Source organism: Vanellus vanellus, assembly GCF_965231255.1.
Source record: "Vanellus vanellus genome assembly, chromosome: 23".
Lineage (NCBI taxonomy): Eukaryota > Metazoa > Chordata > Aves > Charadriiformes > Charadriidae > Vanellus > Vanellus vanellus.
The window spans coordinates 3,039,182-3,063,993 of record NC_138928.1 but is presented as its reverse complement, the minus strand read 5'-3'; the positions used below and the strand labels follow the sequence as shown (position 1 = coordinate 3,063,993).

The 24,812-nt window shown below is 52.6% G+C and overlaps 1 protein-coding gene across 1 annotated transcript in view; it reads right to left on the bottom strand.

Annotated features, from left to right (window-relative positions):
• Positions 1 to 18,248: 18,248 nt before the first annotated feature.
• The window catches only part of ILRUN (inflammation and lipid regulator with UBA-like and NBR1-like domains), a 30,734-nt gene continuing 24,170 nt past the window's right edge, over positions 18,249 to 24,812 (bottom strand). Inside the window, exon 5 of the mRNA XM_082494679.1 lies at positions 18,249 to 18,569. Within this exon, the coding sequence (XP_082350805.1) occupies positions 18,534 to 18,569 (36 nt within the window). The 3' untranslated portion in view covers positions 18,249 to 18,533. The remainder of the gene's footprint in view (positions 18,570 to 24,812) is intronic.

Here is a 24,812-nt window from a genome sequence, read left to right as displayed (position 1 = left end):
TTCCTATCTTCTCATAGCATGGAAACGCGGGTGTCTCGACTGTGGAAACTTAAGATACAGAGTAAAGCCATGTACAACCTCTACACCCGTGCACACACAAGCCCCGCTGGGAATCGCTGTGGCCATCCCGCACCTTCCTGCGGCAGCACCGTGCTGCTGCCCTGCGGTCGGGCTGCCGGCTGGGGGGAAGTTTGCTGAGCCGGTTACCGTTTGCACGGGTTGCGCGAGCTGGATTTGCGCCTCCTCGCTCTGACATGACCCGCAGGTCTCCCCCATTTATTGGGTTTAATTACTACTTGTTACCAGAGCAAACATCAAAACAGTGCACCTGACGGAGCCAGGAGTGAAACGATGGAGAGTGTGAGCGGGGACACCGGGCGAGAGCAGGGTGTCACCAGGCAGAGGGGACGCGCTGGCAGTGCCCGGTGCCCGCTCCCTGCTCTGGAGCATCCCAGACATGGGTCATCCCGCTCTGTCTGGGAACCTGTCGCCCGACTCACATCTGAGTCTGGAAAAGCTTTCCCTGCTCCTCTTATCGGTAGCACTGGAGATGTCGATAAGCAAAAGAGATTAAAGGGAAAAACATTTGCTTTGCTGTGCTGGGGGGGAGCTGGCCGGTGGGGCAGCACCAGGCGGAGCTGGGAAAACAGGCAAAAGGCCTCAAAGTGAGATCTCCGCTTTCCTCCCCGAAGCAGGTTTGGTGGCTGCAGCCGCCCGGTGTCACCGACCCTGCCACGCTCTCGCCGCCGCCTTTCGCAATCGGTGTTCGGCACAGCTCTGCTTGCATATGCAAACCAGGAAAAGAAGAGGTTGCAACACCTGAGAAACAACAAAAGAGGGGAAATAAAGTCTGGCTTTTCTGCCCCATGTGCGCAGTTTTCAATGCTTTTTTCCTTGTCCTCCCCGTCAACCCATCGGCTCCGATTCCGGTGCCTTTTGCCACAGCTGAAACTTCAACCATTGGGAACACGGCCGGAGGGGAGGGATGGAGAAACTACTCATGAATCAGCTTGGAAGAATCTCTCTGCCCACTTGCCTGCAGCTAATCTCTGGCTCCATCACAAGAATAATAGATAAGCAGCCATATAATATATAATAAAACTATTGAAGGCACTTGATGTCACTGCAAAAACCACAGAGGCCATTTAGCCTGATTTGTCCTCCAGCTGAGCGGCGTTTCCTGGTCCCCTGCAGCAGCGAGGTTTCCTCTGCTTCGGCTCCCGCACGGAGTTTGGGGACAGCAGTGGTCCCCGTGCAAAGCAAACCCATAAACTTGGGTCCCTCCAAGAGGCCTCATCCTGCATCCCGTGCCTCCGGGCGGTGCTCAGAGAGGAGATGAATCCCCGCTCCCAGGCTGCGGGATGGGCACTCTCCGGCTTTTCTGCAACCCACGGAGACTGGAAATGGTTGAAATGCCTTTAAGGCATCCGCCGGCTCAGTCCTGCTCCACAGCTGTGAACCCACATCTGCAGCACTCAGCACCTCGGCCCACACCAGCCCCAGATGTGGCGGGTATTTTTGTCCCAGGGCGCACAGCACAGCTCCACGCCGGCAGCATGACGAGGAGGGGTGGTCCCAGGCTGCCACCGAACTGAGCATCCTTTGGGCTTCCACCTCCCCAGCACCATCGCCCCCGCTCTGGTACCCACAGGGGCTCTGGCAGGGGGATGCTCCCAGTGCTGGGCTGAGACCAAGGCAGAAACCAGCCCTCAAATTAACCAGTAACCATCGGGAACGCACCAGGATGTAGGGAATCCCCGTTAAGGGCGAGGGACAGCCCGGCATCCCAGGGCTCAGGCCACCGGTGCAGGAGGAAGGTCCCGGCGGGAAGCGGCGGCTGCTCACTCCCCTCCTGCCACCCGTAATCTTAATTGCTCTTCGCTGGCTGTTTGCTAAGAGCAATTCATTTCCTCCCGGCCTGCACCGAGAGGGTTTATCGCTCTCACTCCTGTGTTATTTCAAGCTAACACACGTATGGAAGGTCAAGAGCCTGGAGTTCTCCCTCTGATCCTCGAAAGAGTTTCAATGGCAGGAGCTGAGCAGGGAGGAGCGAGCAGAGGGCCCGGGAGGCAGCGGGTCTCAGACACGTCTCACCCACTGTCTGCCAGAGCCTCTTGCCCCAAAGGGGGCAGCGGGCTTAGCAGAAGGTGGGAATACCCACCACATTTTCCATCCTGGCTCCCGTCTGCTTTGCGGTCCCGACGCAGTGCCCACCCTCAGAGAGGTCCCCCGGCTTCTGCGCAGCTCACCGGTCAAACTGCGTGCCCTGCTCTCCGGGAAGATGCTCCGGGCAGGCTGGTTTTTGCAGACGAGCTTTGGAGATGCTCTGGCAAGAGGCGGTGTTGGTGCAGAGCAGCATCCTCTGGTCACGGTTCCTGCAGCTGGAATGTCCGCACGGCGTCCTCGTGCCACCAAACCAGACAGAGCAAACAACGAGAAGCGTGACATTGGCATCCAGCTGAGCTGCTGCATGCACTCCCCTGGGATCCCCCCGAAACCCCCTGCAGGGGGGTACAAATTGCTGCCACCATGGGGAGAGGGGACCGGCTCATACACCCACCGGGACCGGGTGCTCCCGCTGCCCCGCTGCAAAGCGTGGCCGAGCAAACCCCTCTGCGTTCGGGACCAAACCAGGGATCGGCCAAACTACCCTCAGAGGGGACAAGGGCTTTCCAGCAGAGCTGCAACCCCAAAGTTACCCAAAGGGCCAGAGGGTGCAGGAGACACAGCTCACGGGCGCGCACGGAGAAGCCGGCACGCTTTTTATTTGTGCGGTGACCCTGCGCAGATCTACCAGCGAGCATCTTGGGCGCTCTCAAACCACTACGGTTGCTCCAGAGCAGAAACCAAGCGAATCCCCTTCAATTCCTCCTCACCCCAGCCAAATACACCCATTTCCCGAGCAGCCCCGCGGCAAAGCAGGGCCGCTCCTCTTTATTACCTCCCCAGGCCACCGATTCCAGCTTCCCCATCTCCCAGATGCTGCCATAAACCCTATTTACGGGGGATACTGTGTATGCTCGAGGCAAACAGCCGCCGTTATTGCTGCTGGCATCCGCCCGCAGGGCCCACCCTGATAAAAGAGCCGGGGCTCCCGTCCGTGGCTGCTGCTCCGTCCCTTCCGCACGAGGCGGCTCCCGCTGTCCCGGCGCTGCTGTGGGGAGACCTGAGCAGAAGGAAAAAAAAAAGAAAAAAAAAAGAAAAAAAGCCACAGCAGGAGAGTTAATGGCACCAGGACGCAAACAGCATCACCCGCGTTTCAGGGCAGCCCTTGAGGGTGCAAAAGGGGTCTGATGGAGAACCCGGCTCCATCCAGGGGTGCAGGGATGGGGCACTGCACTGGTGGCACGGGAGGTCCCAGAGCCACCCCTTGGCTGAGCACGGAGATGTCGGTGCTCACTTGGCCCCGTGCAAAGGTTCCTTCACACGCCACAGCAGCAGGAGGTGCCGAGGTTTGGCTCTGGAGTGCCACAGCTCTGCTCCATCGGTCCCACCATGCCAGGGAGAGTGGTGGGGGAAAGACAAGCTGGTGGGGGACGAAGACGCAAGGGCGATGCTGGCATGACCCTGGCCTCCCAGCCCCGGTCCTGCCCCTGGACCACCAGCTCCTCACCCAAACACACCCCCTTGCCTGCAGCACCGCTCCCTGCTCCCCTCCCTCCCCGCACATCCCGTGGGGACAGTTGTCCCATGCCAGGCTGAGTCCTGCCAGGGCAAACCCCGGGTGACGCAGGCGGGGAGGTCGCAGGGTGCTCTCGGCCGGGCTGGGAGCAGCGGGATCCAGCGGCGTGTTTGCTGTTCCCTGCTCAAAGCCCTGCTCTTTTCTTCCTCTGGTGGCCTTAAACTCCTGCTTTTGTCTCTCAGGATTAAAAACCTGGAAATGGCTGCGGGTCACCCGGCGGTGCCAGGAAGAGAGGGCTGATGGTGGCATGGGTGCGCCCAGCTCGGCGGCGGGGTGAGCCCTGGCAGAGGGAGGATGAAGAAAGTTCATGGCCACCCCCTACACCGTCACCAGCGATTTGGGGTGCAGAAATAAGGGGGAAACCCACGTGCGAGGATGGCTCTGTGCTCCCCATACTCTGGGCTCCCCATTGCCACTGCATCAGCACGCAGACCCCAAATCCCAGCCAGGAGAAACACCCCCTAAATCACCCCCACAAGCACCGTAACCCCGTTTCCTCACCACGGGCCGTTTGTCCCACCGGCGCGGATGGGCGATGGGGCCAGCACCCCCCTCCTGCCCGTGCCGCGGGCTCGGGGCCGCTCGGTGCCGGCGGTTCCCAGGCACACACAGGCAGCCAGGTGAGACGGGGCAGGGCCCCGCGCCAGCAGACGGGATGTTGTCTTTTCACACAGCACCGGTGCGGGGCCGAGCGGCCGCGAAACCCTCGGCGGCTTTGTTTCCCACACTGGTTGCCATTAAGAAATGCAAATTCATTCTTCTCCTTCGTCCGCCGTTTTCTCCCCGCATGCAAAACGATCCTCGGGCAGAACGGCCCCACGGAGCGGCGGTCCCGGGGAGCGTGGGAGCTGCTGGGGCAGGGAAAAACCTCCCGGGTGGGAGCGGGCAGCACGAGCAGCTCCAATGGTCTCAAAGCCACGGAGGGCCAGGGCAGCACGCAATGCCCCGGAGAGCAGGAGAGGCTCTTGGCTGCGGTTTCCCTTTGGGTCCCGTGCTCTCCATCCCAGGAGAGTCCACAGAAGGCTTTGCCCCAGGGGGGAAATCCTGAAAAATAACCCTAAAATCCATAAGTCAACCCCAGAGCAAGAGCTGGCAGGATGGAGAAGGGAAGGGGCGGGGGGGGTAGCAGGGACCAGAGCCACCCCATTCCTGTCGCCCTTGGGATCGGAAAGCCCCAGCCCCACTGAGCCAGGTTTGCAGCTCCCAGGGCAGCAGAGTGGGGGGGGACTCCCCCGTGCCCCCCACGCGCAGAGGGCAGGGACCCCACGAGGGACGAGGCTGCTCCGTGCCCTGCAGCATCGCGTGGAGCCACGGCTCTGGGGCAAAGGCACCGCGGTCCCGGTCCCCCGGTATCCTGCGCACCGTGATGGGGAGAGGGCAAAGCTGGGGGGGGGGGGGGGTTGGAGGAAGGCTGAGGATGAAGACGGCGTGGAGCTGCTGCAGAGCGAGCTGTGACTCAGCGGTGAGTCACCCGGCTCCGAAGGAAACGTGTTGTTCCCGGTGAGCATCGCTGGGGTCAGGCACCCCCATACCAGCAACTCAGCAAGGAGCCAGCACCCGGGGGCTCGAGTAGGCAAAAAGGGGCACAGGACCCCAAAGGAGCTCCCGTGCTTGGGGACAGGGAGTCGCAGCAGTGTGTCTTGTCTTCACCCCCTCCCCAGGCACGGGGCTGGCCTCAAAGCTTGGAGGAATTTGCTTTTCCTCAGCAAACACAAACCCCTGGGGGAAATTCATGGGCATCCTCAGCCTCATCAGCCTCCCCGACACCGCGAGGAGCCCCGGTACGCAGAGCCTGGCGAGGGGAGAATGGAACTGTGACCGGTACTGGGAGATGGGCAGAGCTTGTGGCAGACCTGGGCCACCAGCCCACGCCAAAGCCCCGGAGACGGGCAGCATTCCTCGGTGGCATCCCTGGTTTCGCAGGATGGGATGTGAAAGCTGAAAGGGATTAATGCTCTGCAAGAGAGCAGGAGCCGGGCTCTAGCCCCGGTGCGGGACATGACCTGAAATGGCTCCGCTTTCCCCCGAAGGGCTGCCCCAGCCCCAAGCCCGGCTCTCCCCATCCCAGCGCTGGCTTGGAGCACCGGCAGAGCGAGGACGTCGTCGCTTCTCTCCTCAGTGGTGGATTTTGAGGGCAGCAAAATGTTTGTTCTGTCAACACGTGCCTAATCCCCAACCAAAAGCTGATGAAAAAAGCCATTGGCGGGGAAGGATGGGAATAAGCTGCCCTTTGAAACAAAGCCTTGACAGTGACAGCCACAGCCCCGAAGGGGGGAACGGCGTCTCCGGGGCACGCGGTGCTGGTGCAGCTGGGGACACTGGGGGAACGGGTTCCCCCCACCAGCACCCCGGTCCCTGCAGGCACCCCGCAGCCCCAGCACCCTGCAATGGGGCTGGGAAGGGGGAACAGCTCTCTGGCTCCAGCCTGGCCCTGCCTCAAACCATTGCACCTTCTCAAAGACGAGCAGGACCCCGAGCACCACGTAGGAGCTGCAAGAAACACATCCTTGCTCCGAAGTGACTGCCTGGCACGAGCAGCAAATCAAGGCACCTCTCTTTGAGCAAACCAAAGCCAGCGGGGTTGCGTGCATCCACGCAGCAAACCTCCCCTCCGCACAGCCTGGGACACCCCTGTCCCATGTCCCTGCTGAGCCAGCACTCAGCTGTGACACCGTGAGCCACCACGAACGGGCTCACCCGAGGCTCAGCATTTTCAGATGACCTGTAAAACCTTTTTCCCAGTGGGATGAAACAAAGCTTTGTGATGGCGAGGCTCATTCCCAGGTTGGCTGGGGCTGCAGGCTGAGCAGACGGCGCTTCCTCTCTCTGCCTGCCCCAGGGCAGCCCCTCCAGCCCAGCCTGGCCACTCACCATGGCCAGCACTGGCCACGAGATCCAGCTTCTGCAGGGACCCACTCTGGGCGTTTGACGGCATCAGCCCTGCACCCTTCACCCGCAAAAAAAAAAAAAAAAAAAAAAAAGTGCATTAAGCAGTTTCCATTTGTTTGCTCTTTAAATAATTGTTTCCTTATCGCTATTTATTTAGATCTCTTTAAAATTCTGACAAACCTGCTTCTCAGGCACTGTCACCCGCTTCCTCCCACCCTGCTCCCCGCGGGCAAGGCAGAGCAGCCCGGCTGCACGGCCGGTCCCGGGAGGAGGGTCCTCTGCTTGGGGAGAGACGTGCGGAGCATCGAGTCCCCACTTACCCCCTTCCTTCACAAGGCAGACAAACCGGGATGCTCCAGAGCCATGGTTTTGGGGAGCTCCTCCTCCTCTCCCCATCCCACCGCGGACCGTGGCAGCAGACACAGATGCTTTGGGGCTGCTGCAAGCCCTGCCAAGCTCGGGAGGCTCAGGGGAGCAGTGGAGGGACACCAGGGAGGGGGGCGGGAAGGGACACGACGTTACACACCACGGAGAGGTCTCAGAGTCGCTGCGAGAAGCCTTCGCTGGGAACCCCTCCGGGCAAGGACGAGCCCAGCGCTGCCTGAGCCTTTTTCCCCCCCAAACTCCTCCTGCGGCACCCCGGGGCGGGTGAAGCGATGGGCACTCGCCCCGGTAGCCGGAAAGGCAGCGGCAGTAGCTCCTCTGTGCAAAGAGGTGTGCTCCAACACTCCTCTGTGCAAAGTCCAGCCAAGCACCACTCTCGGCTATTAACAGCACCAATTTGGGCAGCACCCAGAGCTGCCGAAGGCGAAGGCGGGATGGGTTCAAGCATCCCATGAGCATGGACAGGGGATGTCCCTGAGGCCTCGCTGGGGACAGAGACCCTCTCTGCTGTCGAACCCAGGAGCGTCAGTCCATGGGCATCTCTCACTGTCACCTACAAGAGAGGTTTAGCGTCCCGCCGGGCTCGGCTGGGCTGCGAGGGGTCATCCCCGGGGGCCCGTCCAAGGCCACCCTGGGGTTTTGGGCTTCGCTACCGCAGGTTGACGTCATGCCCAGCCTGCAGCTGTCAGAATTAATTGAGGAAACCCAGCCACGGTAAACAATGAGGAGGGAAAACGGGGCAGATTAGATAACGAGGGATGTGAGGTTCTCGCTGTATTTTCCCCCTGGATGGCAAGCCCGGCCCGCTCGCTTGGGCACAGACCCCGCCGAGCCTGGGCTGCTCCTCGCCAGCCCCCGGAGAGGCTGAACCCCCCCTTCTGTGGGACAACTTTGCTAGAAAAGGCTCTGGCGTCCCCCAGACCCGAGGTTTGGGTCTCCCCTCCCTCCCGCATCGCCCTGGGGTGGGCAGCCAGGGCAGAGCACGGTCCCCCACTGCCCACGGCTGCCGGAGGAGACATGGGGGGAGGTGGGAGCAACCGCTACGAGGGGGCAGAGGGGGACAGGAGAGAGGCAGGGCAGGGTCCTGGCCAGCAGAATTACTGTCCCCACTGCACCATAACAGGCACAGGGTCCCAACAAAGGGGAAACTCTCATCCCTCCCCAGAGGGCCGCATCTGAGCTTCCCCATCAGAGCAACCTGTGGCTCCAGGTTGTGTTACCCACAACCCCCCCTTTGCTCCCCGGCAGTGCATCACCCTCCAAACTTGGACACAAAACGGACCCACTGCCATTCAGACACCTTCCCCATCCCCACTGACGGGACACCTCTGCCTTTAGGGCATCTCAGCCCTGTGCAGGTCCCTGCCCAGCTCCTGGCAGTGACAGGCCAGGTGACAATGCCACCCCTCTGCATAGTGGGACCAGTGTGGACCACACAACCCCATATACCCAGAAACGTGCAACCCCCTCCCCAGCCCAGCCCTGCGCTCGGTGCGGGACAGCAGCAGCTCCGGAGGTGCGTTGGGGACACAGCTCACGCCTGGCTGGCCACTGTCCCCCCCCCACCGGGTCCCCAAGCCTGGAAAAGCCACGTCCAGCAGCTCTGGAGGGTTTTGCAAACAAGGAGCACCCTCAGCTCCCTCTGCTGGCACCTGCTTCAGGCCAGGCCCTTCCCTGGCAATCCCTGGGTATAAAGAACATTTCCAAGCGCCTTCCCGCAGCCCTCCCTGCCCGCAGGACACGGTGCCACCCGCCCAGCCCAAAGCTGGGGAGATGTTCCCCAGCTCCTGCCACATGCTGCAGCCCAGCACAAGGACACACAGCACATCCGTCCAGTCTGCTCAGGGACTTTATTCCCATCTTACAGGCAAGGAAATTGCCCGGCGAGGGTCAGTTGAGGGAGGGGATTGTGCCTCTCTGCTGCGCTTTGGGGAGACCCCCCTGCAGTGCTGCCTCCAGCTCGGGGGGTCCCCACAGCAGAAGGCCCCAGAGCTGTTGGAGCGGGGCCAGAGGAGGCCCCGGAGATGCTGGGAGGGCTGGAGCCCCTCTGCTGGGAGGACGGGCTGGGAGAGATGGGGGGGTCAGCCTGGAGAAGAGAAGGCTCCGGGGAGACCTCAGAGCCCCTTCCAGTGCCTAAAGGGGCTCCAGGAGAGCTGGGGAGGGACTCTGGATCAGGGAGGGGAGCCATGGGACAAGGGGGAACGGTTTTACACTGGAAGAAGGGAGATTTAGATGAGAAATTAGGAAGAAATTGCTGACTGTGCGGGTGGTGAGCCCCCGGCGCAGGGTGCCCCAAGAAGCTGTGGCTGCCCCATCCCTGGAGGTGTTCAAGGCCGGGTTGGACGGGGCTGGGAGCAACTGGGGCTGGGGGGAGGTGTCCCTGCCCAGGGCAGGAGGGTGGAAAGAGATCTTTAAGGTCCCTTCCAACCCAAACCATTCTATGATTCTATGAGCCGCGGCAGCACGGATGAGCCATGGCCCTGGGGAGCAAAGACAATATGCCCAAGAGCTCTTTCTGCTATTAAGTGAGTTCTGTGGGATAATGGATGGTCACACAGCCGGAGAGCTGGATGAGGACTCGGGACCTCCTGCCTCAGGCACTGTCGCCTATGAAACACAGTGAGCGCTGACCTCGCTGGGAACAGACCTGGGTCCAAAGCAGCCCAACCTCCCGGCCAGGCGCCTTCCACCAGCTGTGGGGTAAAGTTTGCTGATGGTACCAAACTGGGAGGGGTGGCTGACACCCCCAGAGGGCCGCGCTGCCATCCAGCGTGCCCCGGGACAGGCCGGAGAGCCGGGCAGAGGAGAACCCGATGAGGTTCAACAGGAGCAAGCGCGGGGTCCCGCGCCTGGGGAGGAGGAATGCTGGGCACCAGTATAGGTTAGGGGCGGACCTGCTGGGAAGCAGTTGTGAGGAGAAGGATCTGGGGGTCCCGGTAGACGGTAAATTATCCCCGAGCCAGCAATGTGCCCTTGTTGCCAAAAAGGCCGATGGCATCCTGGGCTGCACAGGGAAGAGGGTGGCCGGTAGGTCGAGGGAGGTCATTGTCCCCCTCTACTCTGCACTGGTGAGGCCACAACTGGAATACTGTGTCCAGTTCTGGGCTCCCCAGTTCAAGAGGGACAGGGAACTGCTGGAGCGAGTCCAGCGAAGGGCCACTAAGCTGACTGAGGGGTTGGAGCATGTCCCGTATGAGGAAAGGCGGAGAGCGCTGGGACTCTGTAGCCTGGAGAGGAGAAGGCTGAGGGGAGACCTTATTATGGCATACAAGTACCTAAAGGGGGGGCTGAAGGAGGATGGAGCCGGACTCTTTCCAGTGGTTCCCAGTGACAGGACGAGGGGCAACGGGCACAAGTTGGAACATAGGAAGTTCCGTTCAAAGACGTGGAAAAACTCCTTTTCGGTTCGGGTGGCAGAGCTCCGGCACGGGCTGCCCAGGGAGGGGGGGAGTGCCCTTCTCCGGAGGGTTTCAAGACCCGCCTGGATGCAGTCCTGAGGGATGTGCTCCGGGCAGTCCTGCTTTGGCAGGGGAGTGGGACGGGATGATCTCTGGCGGTCCCTTCCAACTCTGAAAATTCCATGAAAGCAGCCCCAGCCATCACCACCCCACCAGCAACGCACGTCATCGCGCGCGCTTTAGCGGGGCAGAGGGGAAAGGGCACGGACACCACGCTCGACCCACGGCGGCCGCTCTCCAGAGCGGCAGCTGGGAAGCAGGAGCTTTGTTTTTATGTCAATAAAGGGAGATTGCTATGGAGACACCGCAGCCACCAGCAGCTCCACAACCCATCCCATACAGCCTTCCCCAGCCACGCACCTGCTCTCCTCTCAGCCGTCCAAATTCGAGGTTTGCTTGGAGTTTATGGAGACTTTGTGTTTTCAACAGCTGCCTGCAAGAGACCGGTGGCTCTGGAGACTTCCACAGTGCCTTTGGAGGTGCATCAGTGTCCCTCAGCTCATTCCGGCGGGCACACAGCTCCCCCAGGACAGGACACGACACCTTAACCAGCACGTGGAGTCAGCCCGGCAAGCTGGCACAGGGCTGAGCCCTGCCAGCAAGTGGGAGAGCTCTTGAGAAGGTTTTTATCCTTGTTTGTAGAGATGCTCAATGAATTCCCACAAACAGCTGATCTAGCACAGCCCCAGAGATGAAGAGTTGGCACTTGGCTGCGGGAAAAAATGCACCGCTCGGTGAAGGAGAATAATTACGTCCTATCTCCAGTCTCAGGCTTGTTCAAACACCCTCAGCTTGAATCATAGAATGGTTTAGTTTGGAAGAGACCTTGAAGATCATCTCATTCCACCCCCCTGCCCTGGGCAGGGACACCTCCAGGGATGGGGCAGCCACAGCTTCTCGGGGCACCCTGCGCCAGGGGCTCACCGCCCGCACAGAGAAATGTTTCTTCCTAATATCTAATCTAAATCTGCCCTCTTCCAGTTTGAAGCCATTCCCCTTCATCCTATCACTCCATGCCCTTGTAAAAAGTTGCTCCCCAGCTCTCCTGGAGCCTCTTTAGGGACTGGAAGGGGCTCTGAGGTCTCCTCATCTGAGAGAAGAGCCCAAGCAGCCACGGTCGCCTCCGGGAAGCTGGTCACAACTGGGTTTATGCAGAAGGTGTTCAAACAGCCCTGACCGGCAGGAGCCCGGACTGCTGCCTCCGGGAAACCCGGGAAGCGTAAAAGCCAAGCAGTGAGCTTTTCCTCTGACCGGAAGATACCCCATCCAGGTCAACCTGGATCAAGGCACAGCCGAGCTGCCTCGCAGGATGCTGCACCCGTTATTCCGTTCGTAAATAGGTGAAAAACATACTTCCCCCCACACACACACCACCACTTATGCCCTTTAAGTTATTGTGAAGACATCACTTCTGCAGGGAAGACATCATCAAAATAAGGAAAGACGACGAGCGAGGCGGCTCTTCGGCAGCCCGGCAGAGCTGAGCCCGCAGCCTTCCACGGGGCAAACAAGGCCGGTCCTTACCTGCGCCTGCCATCTGCTTCCTCGCCCGGTCTGCGCCGTGGGCTTTTACTCCTCAGCTGTTTTATGAACGGGGTAGGAAACGATTGAGATTAGATTTCCTTAAATAATTTGTTTAACTGGGTATTTTCCCAACTAACGCACAGGCAGAGGACACCAAGGACAGATTACAGGTTACAGAAAGGTTCCAGAGAAAGCCCATACGAAGAGTTATTCCTGACCCCGCACTCCTTCCCCGCAGATTCCCCCACAGCGGCCCCTCCGCCAGCACAGCTGCTTTCCCGCTCGGCCCGTTACTATTTCACTGCGCATCCCCAAAGGATTTGGGGAGAAGGAAGAGGAGAAGCAAGCATAAATCCCACCCTTCGCATCTTGCTGTGCACTGCAGGCTGCGTGCCATGGGATTTAGTGGACGTAGGTAGGAGGAGAAAAAATAAAATAAAATAAAAAAATATCTTAAAAAAAAAATATAAATCACATTTTCTTTCCTGCTGCAGTTACAGCGGCTGCTCCTGAAGGCTGGGTGCTCACTGGAGCCCCCGACTGCAGGTAGGAGGACAAGCAGTGATGCTGCGGAGCACATCAGAGCACATCCTGCACTGCGCTCAGCCGGGCGAGTGTGGCACTCTCCAGCCAGAGGTGTTGGCAAAGAGTAGCCCGGGCACACAGCGAGGGGTCCCGGGCACTACCCAGCACGCTGAGAACACCCTCCTCCCTGCAATTCATCACACATACAGTGGAGAACAGCCTCCCGCAGCATCACCACGGGGACCAAGAAAAGCTGCTTCGAAACCAGAATTATTTTTAAAACTTTTAATGGACAACGATCTGGTTCCCCTCCAAAACAAAAAGACAAAAAATCAGCAGAAAAAGCAAACCCAAGGGGTTCGTAGGTGACTGTGGCAGCCATTGGACTTGGCCTCCTGCCTCACCACCCCGCACCGCACCCAGCCTCCGACCAGGGACCACGGTGGCAGGATGACCTCCGTTATAGCAATCCCGAGTTATTTGCCTGCTCAGGAGATAGTATTAGAAGGTGCGATGGTATTGTCCCGCGCTGGCAAACTTCGACAGGTTGCAACCCTAAAGACAAACAGATTCTTTCAAGCGAATAACTAGTAAATGAAAAGTTGGGCAGAGAGAAGGGGAGGCGATCCCAACCTCCCCAAACAGATCGGTCTTAAAGACACCCGTGAGCACCGAGAGCTCAAGGGGTGCGTTCTTTTCAAGGCACAAAATAAATACCCGTAGGCAGAGGCAGCAGGATGTCTGTTCCCAGTAAGGCTTTCAGTCAAGCTTAAACAGCACATGAAAGCTCCAGGCATTTATTCAAATGTTAAAAAGCAAACCCAGCGCACACATATTGAGGCTTCTTGCAAGGATTAGTAACAAAGTCACATGTAAGCAAAGGAACAGCTTCAGCTAAGCTGCTCCACTGTATAGTTTATATAGGCAAACGCTTGGGCTGGGTGCCCTGAGTGGCAAGAACTCGCCTGGAAATAGGATCAGCCTGAGATGAGCACGCAAGTGCCCACCCAAAGCAGAGACCTTCACGCGTCCCCATCCTGAAATACAGGAGCACCAGATAAATCCCCTTAGTGACAGCAAGAAAAGAAAAGAAAAAAAAACAAGCTTTCTTCATTTAAGATTCCTCTCCTGCTTCGCCAAGAGACTCATGGCACAGCAGGTCTGATCTGCTGCTGTTTGAAGCCTGAAGCATTGCCGCACACTGTGCCAAGGCGCCGAGCAAAGCGCCGGGACACAAATAAGCCACACAAAGAGTGAGGACTCGGCTGCGGCTGTGGCATTGCTTCATGCTGGTGACCCCCATCTGAAGATCACCGAAACCACATTTCCGCTCCTCCTCACATCTGCACCCGGACCCCTTGGTGCCGCCTCCCCTCCTGCTTCAGTCCCGATCACAGCTGGAAGGTGCCAGCAGCGCGGTGCTGAGCTGGCACCTCCCTCCATCCCCCCGCCGGGGCACCAGCACAGTGCCGAGCCCCCACCATCCCCCTACATGTACCAGCTGAGGACTGGTACAGGCAGTAGACAGCATTACTGGGGAGAAGTTACCTGACCTTACAATCGGTGAATGGGTGCAGCCACACACGGTAACGGGCTGTACTGGCACTGTGCGCCCCGTGCAGCCCCGCTGGGAATCTCCTCCCCAAAGAGACACTGTGGAGAACCCCCTCCTCTTCACAGGCTCTCCTCCCCATCGCCCATCACAAAACACTCCATATTGGCCCCTCATCCTTCCACCCATCGCCTGGACTGGAAAGGTTGTTTGATAAGCTGAACATACACCGAGTTCGTTTTGGTTTGCTTTTAAAGTGATGTGGGGTGAAGACAGGGCTGGAACTGGGTTTACAGACACTGTGCCTTAGTGTCTGGAAACACCCTGGAGACAGAAGCGAGCTGGGTACATTAAACTACAAAATGACAGATTCAGAAGTTTTTGCAGCTTCAATAAAACTCTCAACAGCTACAGAACATTTTTTTTCTGTGTTAATTTAATCATACAAATATTCATTTATACATCAAGGAAAAAGCTTCCTTTATTTTTACTCCCAATGTGCTATCATAGGACTTCTCCCAGACTCAATGAGGCAACACACCATCCTGTTCTACACATGCACTCCCCCCGGAGAGAATAGACAGGCTGCAGAACCACCCACGCACTCACACACGAGAAAAAAAAAATAATTAAACACACAACAGAAACCCAGACGTGGGACAGCGTGCATTTCCTAACCCTGCAGACTCCGGCTGCTCTCGTGCCCACATGCTCGCTGCCCCTCAGTGGGGGAGCTGCATCTTCCAAACCTTGGAGGAGTCCAAATTCAACTCTCCCGAGATGCGGGCAGCAGATTCCAGCTCCCCCCACCCCATCACGTGGCACTGCCTGTTTTGGGGTAACCCGAGGGGTTTCGTGCTCCAGTTTGCCTAGGCTGAGAGAGGGCACGTGGGCTGCTACTGCTCAACTCTTATCAGCCACACGACACAGCCGAAGCGGCTCACATTGACACATTTAGAGACCCTCGGAGATGTTCTGAGATATTCTTTTTTCTTTTGGAGGGGTGGGGTGGGGGGGTAAGGAAGATCTCCCTCTCTCCTTCTCAGGACTTCAAGACAGATGGGTATCATCCAAACTGGAGCCAGTCACAGCCTCTCCATCACTGCACCACCCCGTACCAGTGGGTACCAGCCCCATCCCTCGCCCAGTCAGGAACACCAGCCTCACTGGGCTAACAGCCTCTTTACTGGTTCACCAGTCTCAACCCAGTAAGGATTCCCTCCCATGTCTAACAGGCCTGAGTTCTGCATGCCTAACTCACCTGGAGCAGCTCATCTGAGCTGCCGCACACGCTTCGGGCTCACCAAAATATTTGGCATTCAGCACTTCTGAAAACCCAGGCTGTTTATTTCATGCACCTGATGTTAAGACTCTGCAAGTTTGAATGCATCGGCCCTACAGAAACCAACCCAATCACAGTGCCCTGAAGTCACCTGGAAAGAGCTTTGCTGAAACACAGCTCCAATCCCCCTATTTAAAAGCTGGAAACCTGACAGCAAGAGCAATTTGAGGGCTGACTGCACCACTAAGCTCCAAGGAACCAGAGGAGCCACCTTTGGCCTCAGCGAAACAGTTTTTACTCGAGGAAAAACCCAGAGGTAGAGCAGCCACTAATTTAAACATTCTTCCACTGTCACAGCCGGGGTTACAGCCCCAAACCCTCAAAGCATCCAGAGCTCTGCACGGTCGTTTGCAGAGATCATTCCTGCAGACAGGAGCGCGCACACTTGGCTACCTGGGGAAAAGTGGTGACGTGAGCAGCAAGAGGTTGCAGATTTCAGCAGCAACTCAGATGTGGCCCTGCCTTTCTTCACACCCTGGAGTAAGTGACCCTTGTTGCAAGGACACCACAGACTGAAAATGCTCAAGAGGAGAGGGAATTCAAGTCTGTGCAGAACAAGTATGCCTTCTGAGTGGGAAAGCACACGACTAGTTGGGGTGCATGCAAGTTTGTGTTGTTTTTTTTTTTTTTTTTTTTTCCCCAAGAAAAGGAAATTCAGTCTTAGGAGGAGCACAGGAACACGAAGGTGGTAGCCATTATATACAGGAGGAGCAGACGCGGCTGGGCATAGAAGAAAGCGAGCGTGGGGGTATCCCAAGTTCAAGGTTCTCCCAGATGCCTCAGCTGACACAAGGCAAAGCTTGCAGCACCAGCTACAACAGACTCAGATGTTAATTTTCCCCCCCTTCCACTGCACATCTGACAAAAGGAGCTAATGAAGATAAGGAATCACCTCATCACTTGGACAAACAGCAGTCTCCAGTGTTTTAGATGCCTTCAGAAGGGAAGCAGCAGTATTGCAAGAGGCGTGATGGTCAGGTACACGTTCGTGCCTTCAGAGCTTGCTGCACAAGCCACCCGCTCGGAAAGGAGGGAGCGAAGAAAGCATCCACTTGTCCACGCTACACTACAGCGATGCAAATCATTCCCTAGATTGAACGCTAAGAGGAGATAATTGATCCAAAGCAAAACGATGTTACAGGACAAGAACTGAACACTACAGCTGTGCTGAGCAGCGCAGCACTACCTTCCATGGGTTCACTCTGGATCTTAACACTCACCCAGCTCTAGTAAGCTGCTGAGACAGACCCAAGTGCTCACCAAACTGCATGTGTAAATGGCTAGCAGTCCAAATCCTGCAGTGCCTCTTTCATGCCAATAGTTTCTTACCTTATACCTGTTTCTCTCAGCTAACAGATTTTTTGAAGGGAGACTTCAGGTAACAGCGACCTTTAACAACCAAACCTCTGAAATACAAACAAAATCTATCGCCCAGTTCTTCCTCTGTTGGATACAAGAACTCCCACTGTCCTCCAGAAGATCCATCTGTATGCACCAAGGTAAGAGCGTCCTTGGTAGCTGCAATGAAAACGAATCCTCCATTCAAAACCAACCAAGAAAATACAAGTAGTGAAGAGCAATCAGTGTAAAGCCACACACCATGCAGCAAACCTGCGCTCTGCTCCAACAAGGAGAACAAGAGTCTTCACTGGAAAGATTTGGAAGAAGGTAGTGGGAGCTTTGCATATTACTGCATCTTTGGCAGACGGCTGTTCCAGCCTTGTTCAGGTTTCTGAGTAAGATGGTGTCCCCTCACCTCACTCCCCTTCAGAAGGGTCTGTGGTGACAGCCACCACAGCGCTTGAGGCCATTCTCCCTCCCCTCACGCTGGACTTTCCAATCCATAACTAGAGGAAGATACATTGGAGGAGGAGCAGAGCAATCTGCATTTCCGGAGGAGCAATTCCTCCCCTAATACCAAGCCCTGGAGAAGGTAAGAGCCCCAACGAAGCGACAAGCCTGGACAATAAAGGCGAATGAATACAAGGCGACAGAGTGAGATCCAGCTGATGATGCTAACTCTTGCTCTGCATTTAAAAACGCAAACAATTAGCCTCTAAGCTAATACTTTATCACAAGAGAAATTAATGCAAACTTATACTCTGCAAGAGAGATGGGAGATTCAAAATTAAAAGGACATGGCTTTTGTAAAGCTTTGCAACTACTACCAAGTGAATTACAGCTACAGAAGACGACTTTCCTCTTGGCACAAGACTGATACGCTTGCTTGGTTGCTCTAGGCACAGCTACTGTACATCAAGAATTAACAAAAAGGTATTTTAAAATGCTAACCACATAGGACAGCTCTGGAACTTTAATAAATCTGTTCCTTATTAATACGGGTGTGTATTTGTATGTACTTCATGTACAAGGGGAAGGGAAATGAGCCCTCCATGTTATCCTACAAGTCCTAAAGTCTTTCTCTCCAACTTCGACACTGAGACCTGGTCTTCAGCATGGTTTCCAACAACATGCAGGACAATTAACAGCAACACCCAAACCAAAAGGAAAGAAAGAGAGGAAGATAAAAAGTCGGTAACTAAAACCAGCAGGTGATATTAAAAATGCAGAGCTGGGTGCAGACCCAACCTGTCATTAAAACATGCCTGACAAAAATAAATCACTGCACCAACCCCAGAAGATGCTAAGCAAATTCCCATTCGTTAGCAAGCAAAACATGACAGTTCCATAAAAATGCACGCTGTCCCTTATTTTAAAAAAATATGAACAAGAAACAAACAGAAATTAAACATTTGCTCAAACTACAACCGCTCTGTAGGCAAAATATTTTTTTTTTAAAAGATGGCTTTTTCATTTTCATTTTTTAAACTTCTCTTTAAGCTACCTAATTATGTGTGAGAATGATTTCTAAAAAAAAAAAAAACCCCAAACAAAAAACCCCATGGTGTTGGTATATTTTCTTTCTCATAGCATTTAACAACACTCCTGAAATCCAGCATTCACACATGCATACTTAGATTTTTGTATTTTCCTCTGGAAACAGCTAGTCTTAAGTTACTGGGCTTTTGTTTTTTCTTCTTTATCCAGAACACGGAGGCAGAGAAGGGGGGGGTCCATGTTGTGTCTGTCTGCCACATGAATCCCCCTCCCTTCCCCCAAAAGTCAGTTCTTTGTTAAATTCTCCTCTTGTCGATACCCGTTTTGTGTTTTTGTGTTTTAAGACTGTCCGAAGGGATAAGGACCGTGGAAACCCTGAAAGAAAGTTGGAGACATAATCAATTTCAACAGGCAAGAAATAAAATTGATTAGCGTACCCCTACAAATACTGACCATCCCATCCCAGTACTTCTAAACCAAACACAACCCTTTTCCTTGAAGATGTGACCTTTGCTGTCCAGCCTTACAAAACACTCCTAAAAATGCAGGTTTCAGTACTTGCAGCTGGTTTCCCCAGAGACATCAGATGCTATCCACTTACCTCTTTCAGGTGTTATTCAGGCCAGGTAATAGCCAAGTGTTACTGGGCCACAAAGTAACTGGTATTTTCTACACTACAGCAAAAATCCCCTATAGATGCTACAATACCTGCGAGGCCAAGCAACTGCAGTTTCACAAGTCTATTGTAAAGATTACAGCAAACAGGTAAGTAGGAGGCTGTAAACTGGTAGAAGAGTGTAAGAGAAAAAATATCTAGATTTGGAAATCCACGTTCCCACAACTGCCACTTTTGCTCTCTCAGGACAACAATACACATTTTCCTCAAGTGAAAAATCATCCACCACATTTGACCAAAAAATAATAAATGCTTACTACAGAATCCATTTTCCCTCCTTTACATCCTGAAGTGAGTCACCTAAATGACAGATCTAGTAACAGGTCTCAAATTAACAGGAACTCCTTTCTGCAATTTCTATTGTTCAAATCAGCTATCCATGGTTTCATCAGGAAGCAAAAGCAAGCGACCAGCAGGCAGGGAAGAGATCCCCCAAGTCACAGGGATATGAAGTTTGTCATAATGACGAAGGTACCAACCACACACAAAATCATCCTGTAAGACCCAGACACACACGCACCGGTCAAAAGTGAGACGAGGGAGAAAAGCTCATTATATTTCATTGTCAAAGTTGGAAGCCCATTATGCAAATGCTTTTTTAAACACAGTCCAGCTTCTTTCAAGCATGCTGATGAGTAAGACAGCCAAGAGCCCAATTAACACAAAGTCATTCTCAGTCTTTAAGTGAAGCTCTGACTTCAGTTTTCACCATTTTGTCTTTAACAGGGCAAATCTCAAAGGAAATAGTTTCCTGCATGTTCTCCTACAACTCTAACAACCTCGCTGCATGAGCCACAGAGCCACAAAGCAATCAGTCTTTAACACGACTCGTATAAAGAAATCAACTTCATTGGCTTAAGCCCAGTTGCAAAAACCCGAGTTCAAGAGCTCTGTTGTACATCTATGTTATAAAGGAAGTGCTGTAAGAAGCCTGTAATCTCGCTACAGCTGGTAGGAAAAAAAAAATTGTTTAGGATATATCAGATGGCAAAATACAAGACAATTCCAAAATGAAGCATCTATCAGCAGCTCTCAAAATTCAATCAAGAGAGGGGGATTAGCAGACAATGAAACAGGACATCTCATGAACTGCACGGGAAGTATGGAAGACTGGAAACTTGGAAATTGCTGTTTGCAGACAGAAATACATGCAAGTGATGGAAAAACAAACACACTTCTACCCTAGGAATACACTGCACTCCCAGTTTGTAAAGCAAGCTTTTCAAAAGATAACAGCCAGCAGACTCCAGCACAACAGTTCACCTCAGAAAGGAGAAGCTCCCACCAAAATCAAGTGACTGAGATAGTCAACATTCCCAAAAAATACAGTCACTAAAACAGGAGGAAGGGGAAGAGCAGAAAAGAAACATTAAAATAATGTGAATAGGTGCACAGAACAAAACCTAAAAGACACAGAAGGAAAATAACGTTATAAGCAAGATCCTAAGCAGTCTCACCTCAAAGAGATTAAACTATTGTACTTCTTGCTCTACAGAAGAAAAACAGGATTTGTTGCCAATTACCTGTACAGACACATTTGCCAGAATCTGCTTCATCTTTTAGTTACCTGCACATACGGCTTTGTTTGCAGATACTGACTGGCAAAGCCTCCCAAGCCTCATGAGAGCGGTTCACACACCAGCTGCTCCCAGCTACCGGCTCCCTCTGCCGGGGACATAGCCGAGCCGCCCCATCCCCTCCATTCCTGTATCTTACGGTTTGTGTCACAGGCAAAAAGCCTCGCCGATTTAAGGTGTGCACACCGTAAGCCAAGACATCTGCACCACCCCACGACATAAAAGAATTAGCAGTTAATCGGTCCACAGTCTTCAGCTGAAGTCGGACAGGAGAACGGTTCATCAGTCCTTATGTGTGTAGAGAGACCCTGGGAAGGGGCCATTAACCTTGTTTTCAGGGAAACCCTCTGATCTTCAGATACCATTTTCTGCAGCATCTCATTTAAAGCTACACACTTATGCTAATCATGTGTTAATTAAAAACAGAATTTAGCTCACCTTCAGAGTGTCAGGTTACTAAGTACACACAGCTTTGTACCACTCACTACACTGCACTGCACAAGCCGACATCCCCCGGTGAGCTTTTCCCACCAGCAATTCAACAACTGTCCCAGAATCCGCGCCCAAGGTTAGCTTCTCCTCATGCAACGAATTTCACCAAGAAAAAGCCAAAATCTTTGCTTTTGGGATTGCCACTCTTCACTGCATTTCACTTACCTGTGAGATTAGTGTACATTAGAACTTACAAAATTAAAACCCCCACTAGTTTCTTTTCTTTAAGATCAAGCGTAGACTTAGTTTAACATGAGACCCTGAGCAAGAAACTCTTACTCCCCTTAGTGAAATGAGAATAGTTTCTCTTTTTCCTCACCAAGATGCAAGCTGTCTGTAGAGCAATTCTTTCTCATTATATTTATTTGATGTGCACAGTGTAATAGTGCCTTGATACCCGAAAACTTCAGTTACTGCTGCAATGCAAATACCAAACTCCATTATATGGCATTTTCAAGAATAATTATCCCTTGTATGCAATATTTTACATCATAAACATGCAAAAATAATTCTGCATACAATTGCAGTTTTTTCCGAGTTATTTCAACTGAAGAGTTACACTATTTTTGGCGAATTCCCTTCTATTCTCAAAATGAGATCACTGTCTTTATGAAAAGCTCAGCTGCAGCTTTGCAAATTTACTTTCAGTTCTTCCAATGTCTTCCACAGAAGTAATTGCTAACTTGCTAGTGAAAGCATACTGGCTATTCGTATAGATAAATATGTGAGAACAGAGCACGTGTTTTCAAGAGACTCTGTGTGACAATTATTGGTATAAATTATCATTTGACTTCTGTATTTAGAATTGAGACGTTTGGGAAAGTTAAAGGCCTTAGTAAATACTGAGCTCTTTAAATGAAGGCACCTGCGCTAGAAATAAAATGAAGATTAAGTTAATCTTTGATAAACCATCACACCACAGGCTTTCAAATAGCTATCTTTATTTCACCTTTGTGACTGAGTCAAGATCAATAAAAGGTACACTTCAAGAGAGACAGGAGTTTCTGAGGCACAGCTGCAGAGCAATACAGGAGTCTCCCAGTGTACACTGACAGTAGCATCACACAACGCTACAAGTCCCCGTTTCCTCGTCACCTCCTGGGCCGCTCCTAGCCAGCGCTTCTCCAAACTACGCACAGCTCTCTTGACTGACTTACGTAAACTGAACACAAACAGAAGAACAAAGTATTGAGCACTTTTTTTTTTTTGTTTCATTCCATGCATGCTGTGCAAACATGGCGTGGCAGTTTAAGACCACCAGGAAGTGAGGAACCTTCTCCCAGCGCAGCCACTCGCAGGGCTGGTTTCGACGCACACAGCTGATGAAGTACATGAGGGCTCAGGTACATGATTAAGTTACCATGCAACAACTTAGCTCGTGTAACTTAATCAATGGCGTGCTTTTAGTCCACAGAGATAAAAGAACAGGGAAACTGTTGGCCTGCAATGGAGCAAAGTGAAGCTAAAATCAGATTATCTCACATTTCCCACAGTCCAAAAGCACATGGACTGGCGAGTTTCATGGATGAGCTAACATGCAGCACCCAAACACATTAGTCTTTCACCAGATAAGCAAACCAGCTCATGCAACACCAGTTTAGCCTGCAGATGCTATGTGGCAGTGTGGCTGTCCAAGAGTAGCTATGGCAGTTTTGAGTCCAACGTTCTCCCATTTTGTTCTAAATGAATTTAAGCACGTGGTAACTAGCCCAGTTTGAAGCCCAGGTACCAGCATGGACAGAGCTTCTCTTCTACACAGAAGCAAACATTTCTGGGACACCTTCCTTAGCCACAAATATTAGTTTGGTACCCAAATAGTTTCCAGTGGAAAAATTTGTCTAAAGTTTACAGAGGTATTCCAAAACCAGGCAAATTGGAGTGCCCCAGTTTGGAAGAAGCATGTATCTAGAAGCAGCAGCAACTTCTAAACTCAGAAGGGAAGGCAGTTAAAGGGTCTAAGGACAGAGAGGTTTGGCTTCCCCTTACGTATAGAAAGCTGTCAAGTAGCACGGATCAGAGTTCAGCTCCACACAGAATGAAGTATGAGAGGGAGCACAAATACAGCAGGAAAAAAGGTGTAAAGATTTTAATTTTGTGAACTCCAAATACACTTATATTTCATTGGGCCTTTAAGAGTAGCATGAGTAACACACAGAACAGATTAATACCAGACAAGCCTGTAGAATGCCCTTTGCTATGGCGGTGACCATGCAAATTGTTCCGTATGGGCAAATCTTTGCAGAATCAGATCTTCTACATGCCATTTCCTGCATTACGCATAAAGCAGCAATTCCTCAATCCATATGGGCAACAGATTTAGATATATTTTTTTTTTTACATATAGGTGACAAGTACAATCTGAATGTCAGTATATGGCTATCCACTTCAGATCTTTTTAGACATTTAAACCTGTACGTTTCTTCCTTAGTTAAGAAATTTATCTCTCATTCCCCAGGCACTGTAAGACTGCATCTTGCACTTTTAATGTAAAAGACTGTCACAAGAGAGCAGCAGTGACCTCGACAGTGTTGCTATGAGACAGGAGCGAGTAAATAGAAGGAAGCTATATTAGCCTCATCTCTCTCGAGAATACAGAGAGAAAGCGATTGCCAAAGAGGAGAATAAAATACCCATGCATGGGTATATCTGGACTCTAATACAGCTCATCCCTATCCTGAGATAAGCATCCTATCCTGCACTTAAGCACATCTTTAATTCTAAGAACATGCAAAAACTCCACTGGGAATAGTTAGAACAACAACATGCTTAAAGCAATGCCCTGAACACGGACACTGATCTACAGCCTTCCAGCAGTTTATTTGCTAAGGTGAGCAGGGTGGACCCAGGGAAAGCATACACTACAGCAGGAATAAAGATCATAATCAGTTTGTTTCAACCATATCACAGGTTTCATCTTATCTGCTTAGAGGGAATTCAGTGTCCTGTTTTGATTTTTTCCTAGGAAAGTTTGTTTCATTGAGCAGAGCATCCGAACCATGCACTCTATGCTGCCGTATAAAAGCATTTTGAATGTTTCCACACGTGAAACACTGATATACTTGTCTAATCCAGCAGCAGATGGCACGTCACTGAGATCCTGACTGCAACAGGGAATTTTAGAGGACAAGTCACACCTGCTCAGTTGCACCACAGGGAGAATAATACAGACAAGGTCTGGCAGCTTCTAGTGTCTTTTACAGCTGCAGATGCCAGAAATTGCTAGTTTTCTCTCAAAGATTTCATGGTCTCATGCAACTGCATGACTGGGGCTCTCCACAATCTCTTGGCAGAGAGGAAGCCTCCACAGTGATCTGAGAAATATTTAAGGGCTGATATTACTTCTAAATACAGGACATAGGCCCTTCTGAACACCTTAACTAGACTTTACCAGTCCCCTTCGCTATATCTCACCAAATGGCGTATCAAACATGATTAGAGATTCACTCTATTCTCTGGATACATGAAAGCAGACAACAGTATCAGAGCTCCTGCCTAAGACAAACAAAATCCAGGAATCCTAACGTGCAACTGCGTAACCAACACACAGTACTCTTTTGTCTGCTCTGAGAACTTCAAATAAAGCCTTTCACATCAATATTCAATCACAAGACAACAGCTCCAAATGTAGTCGTTTTCTTTACCCCTCTCAAGCAGCAGAGTACAGGTTGAGTCCCCGGGGAAGATGGGCCAGATAGAGTTTTTCCTAACAGGTACTGGAACACCATCTGCTGATCAGGTGGTTTAATACTTCTGACATCACCTCCAATAAGCCCTTTTCCACTTAAGCAGCATCCCCAGTTGGGTATACTGCTTACACATTACCCCTTTCTATAAAAACAAACAAACAAACAAACGCATCTACTTTTCCAGAAG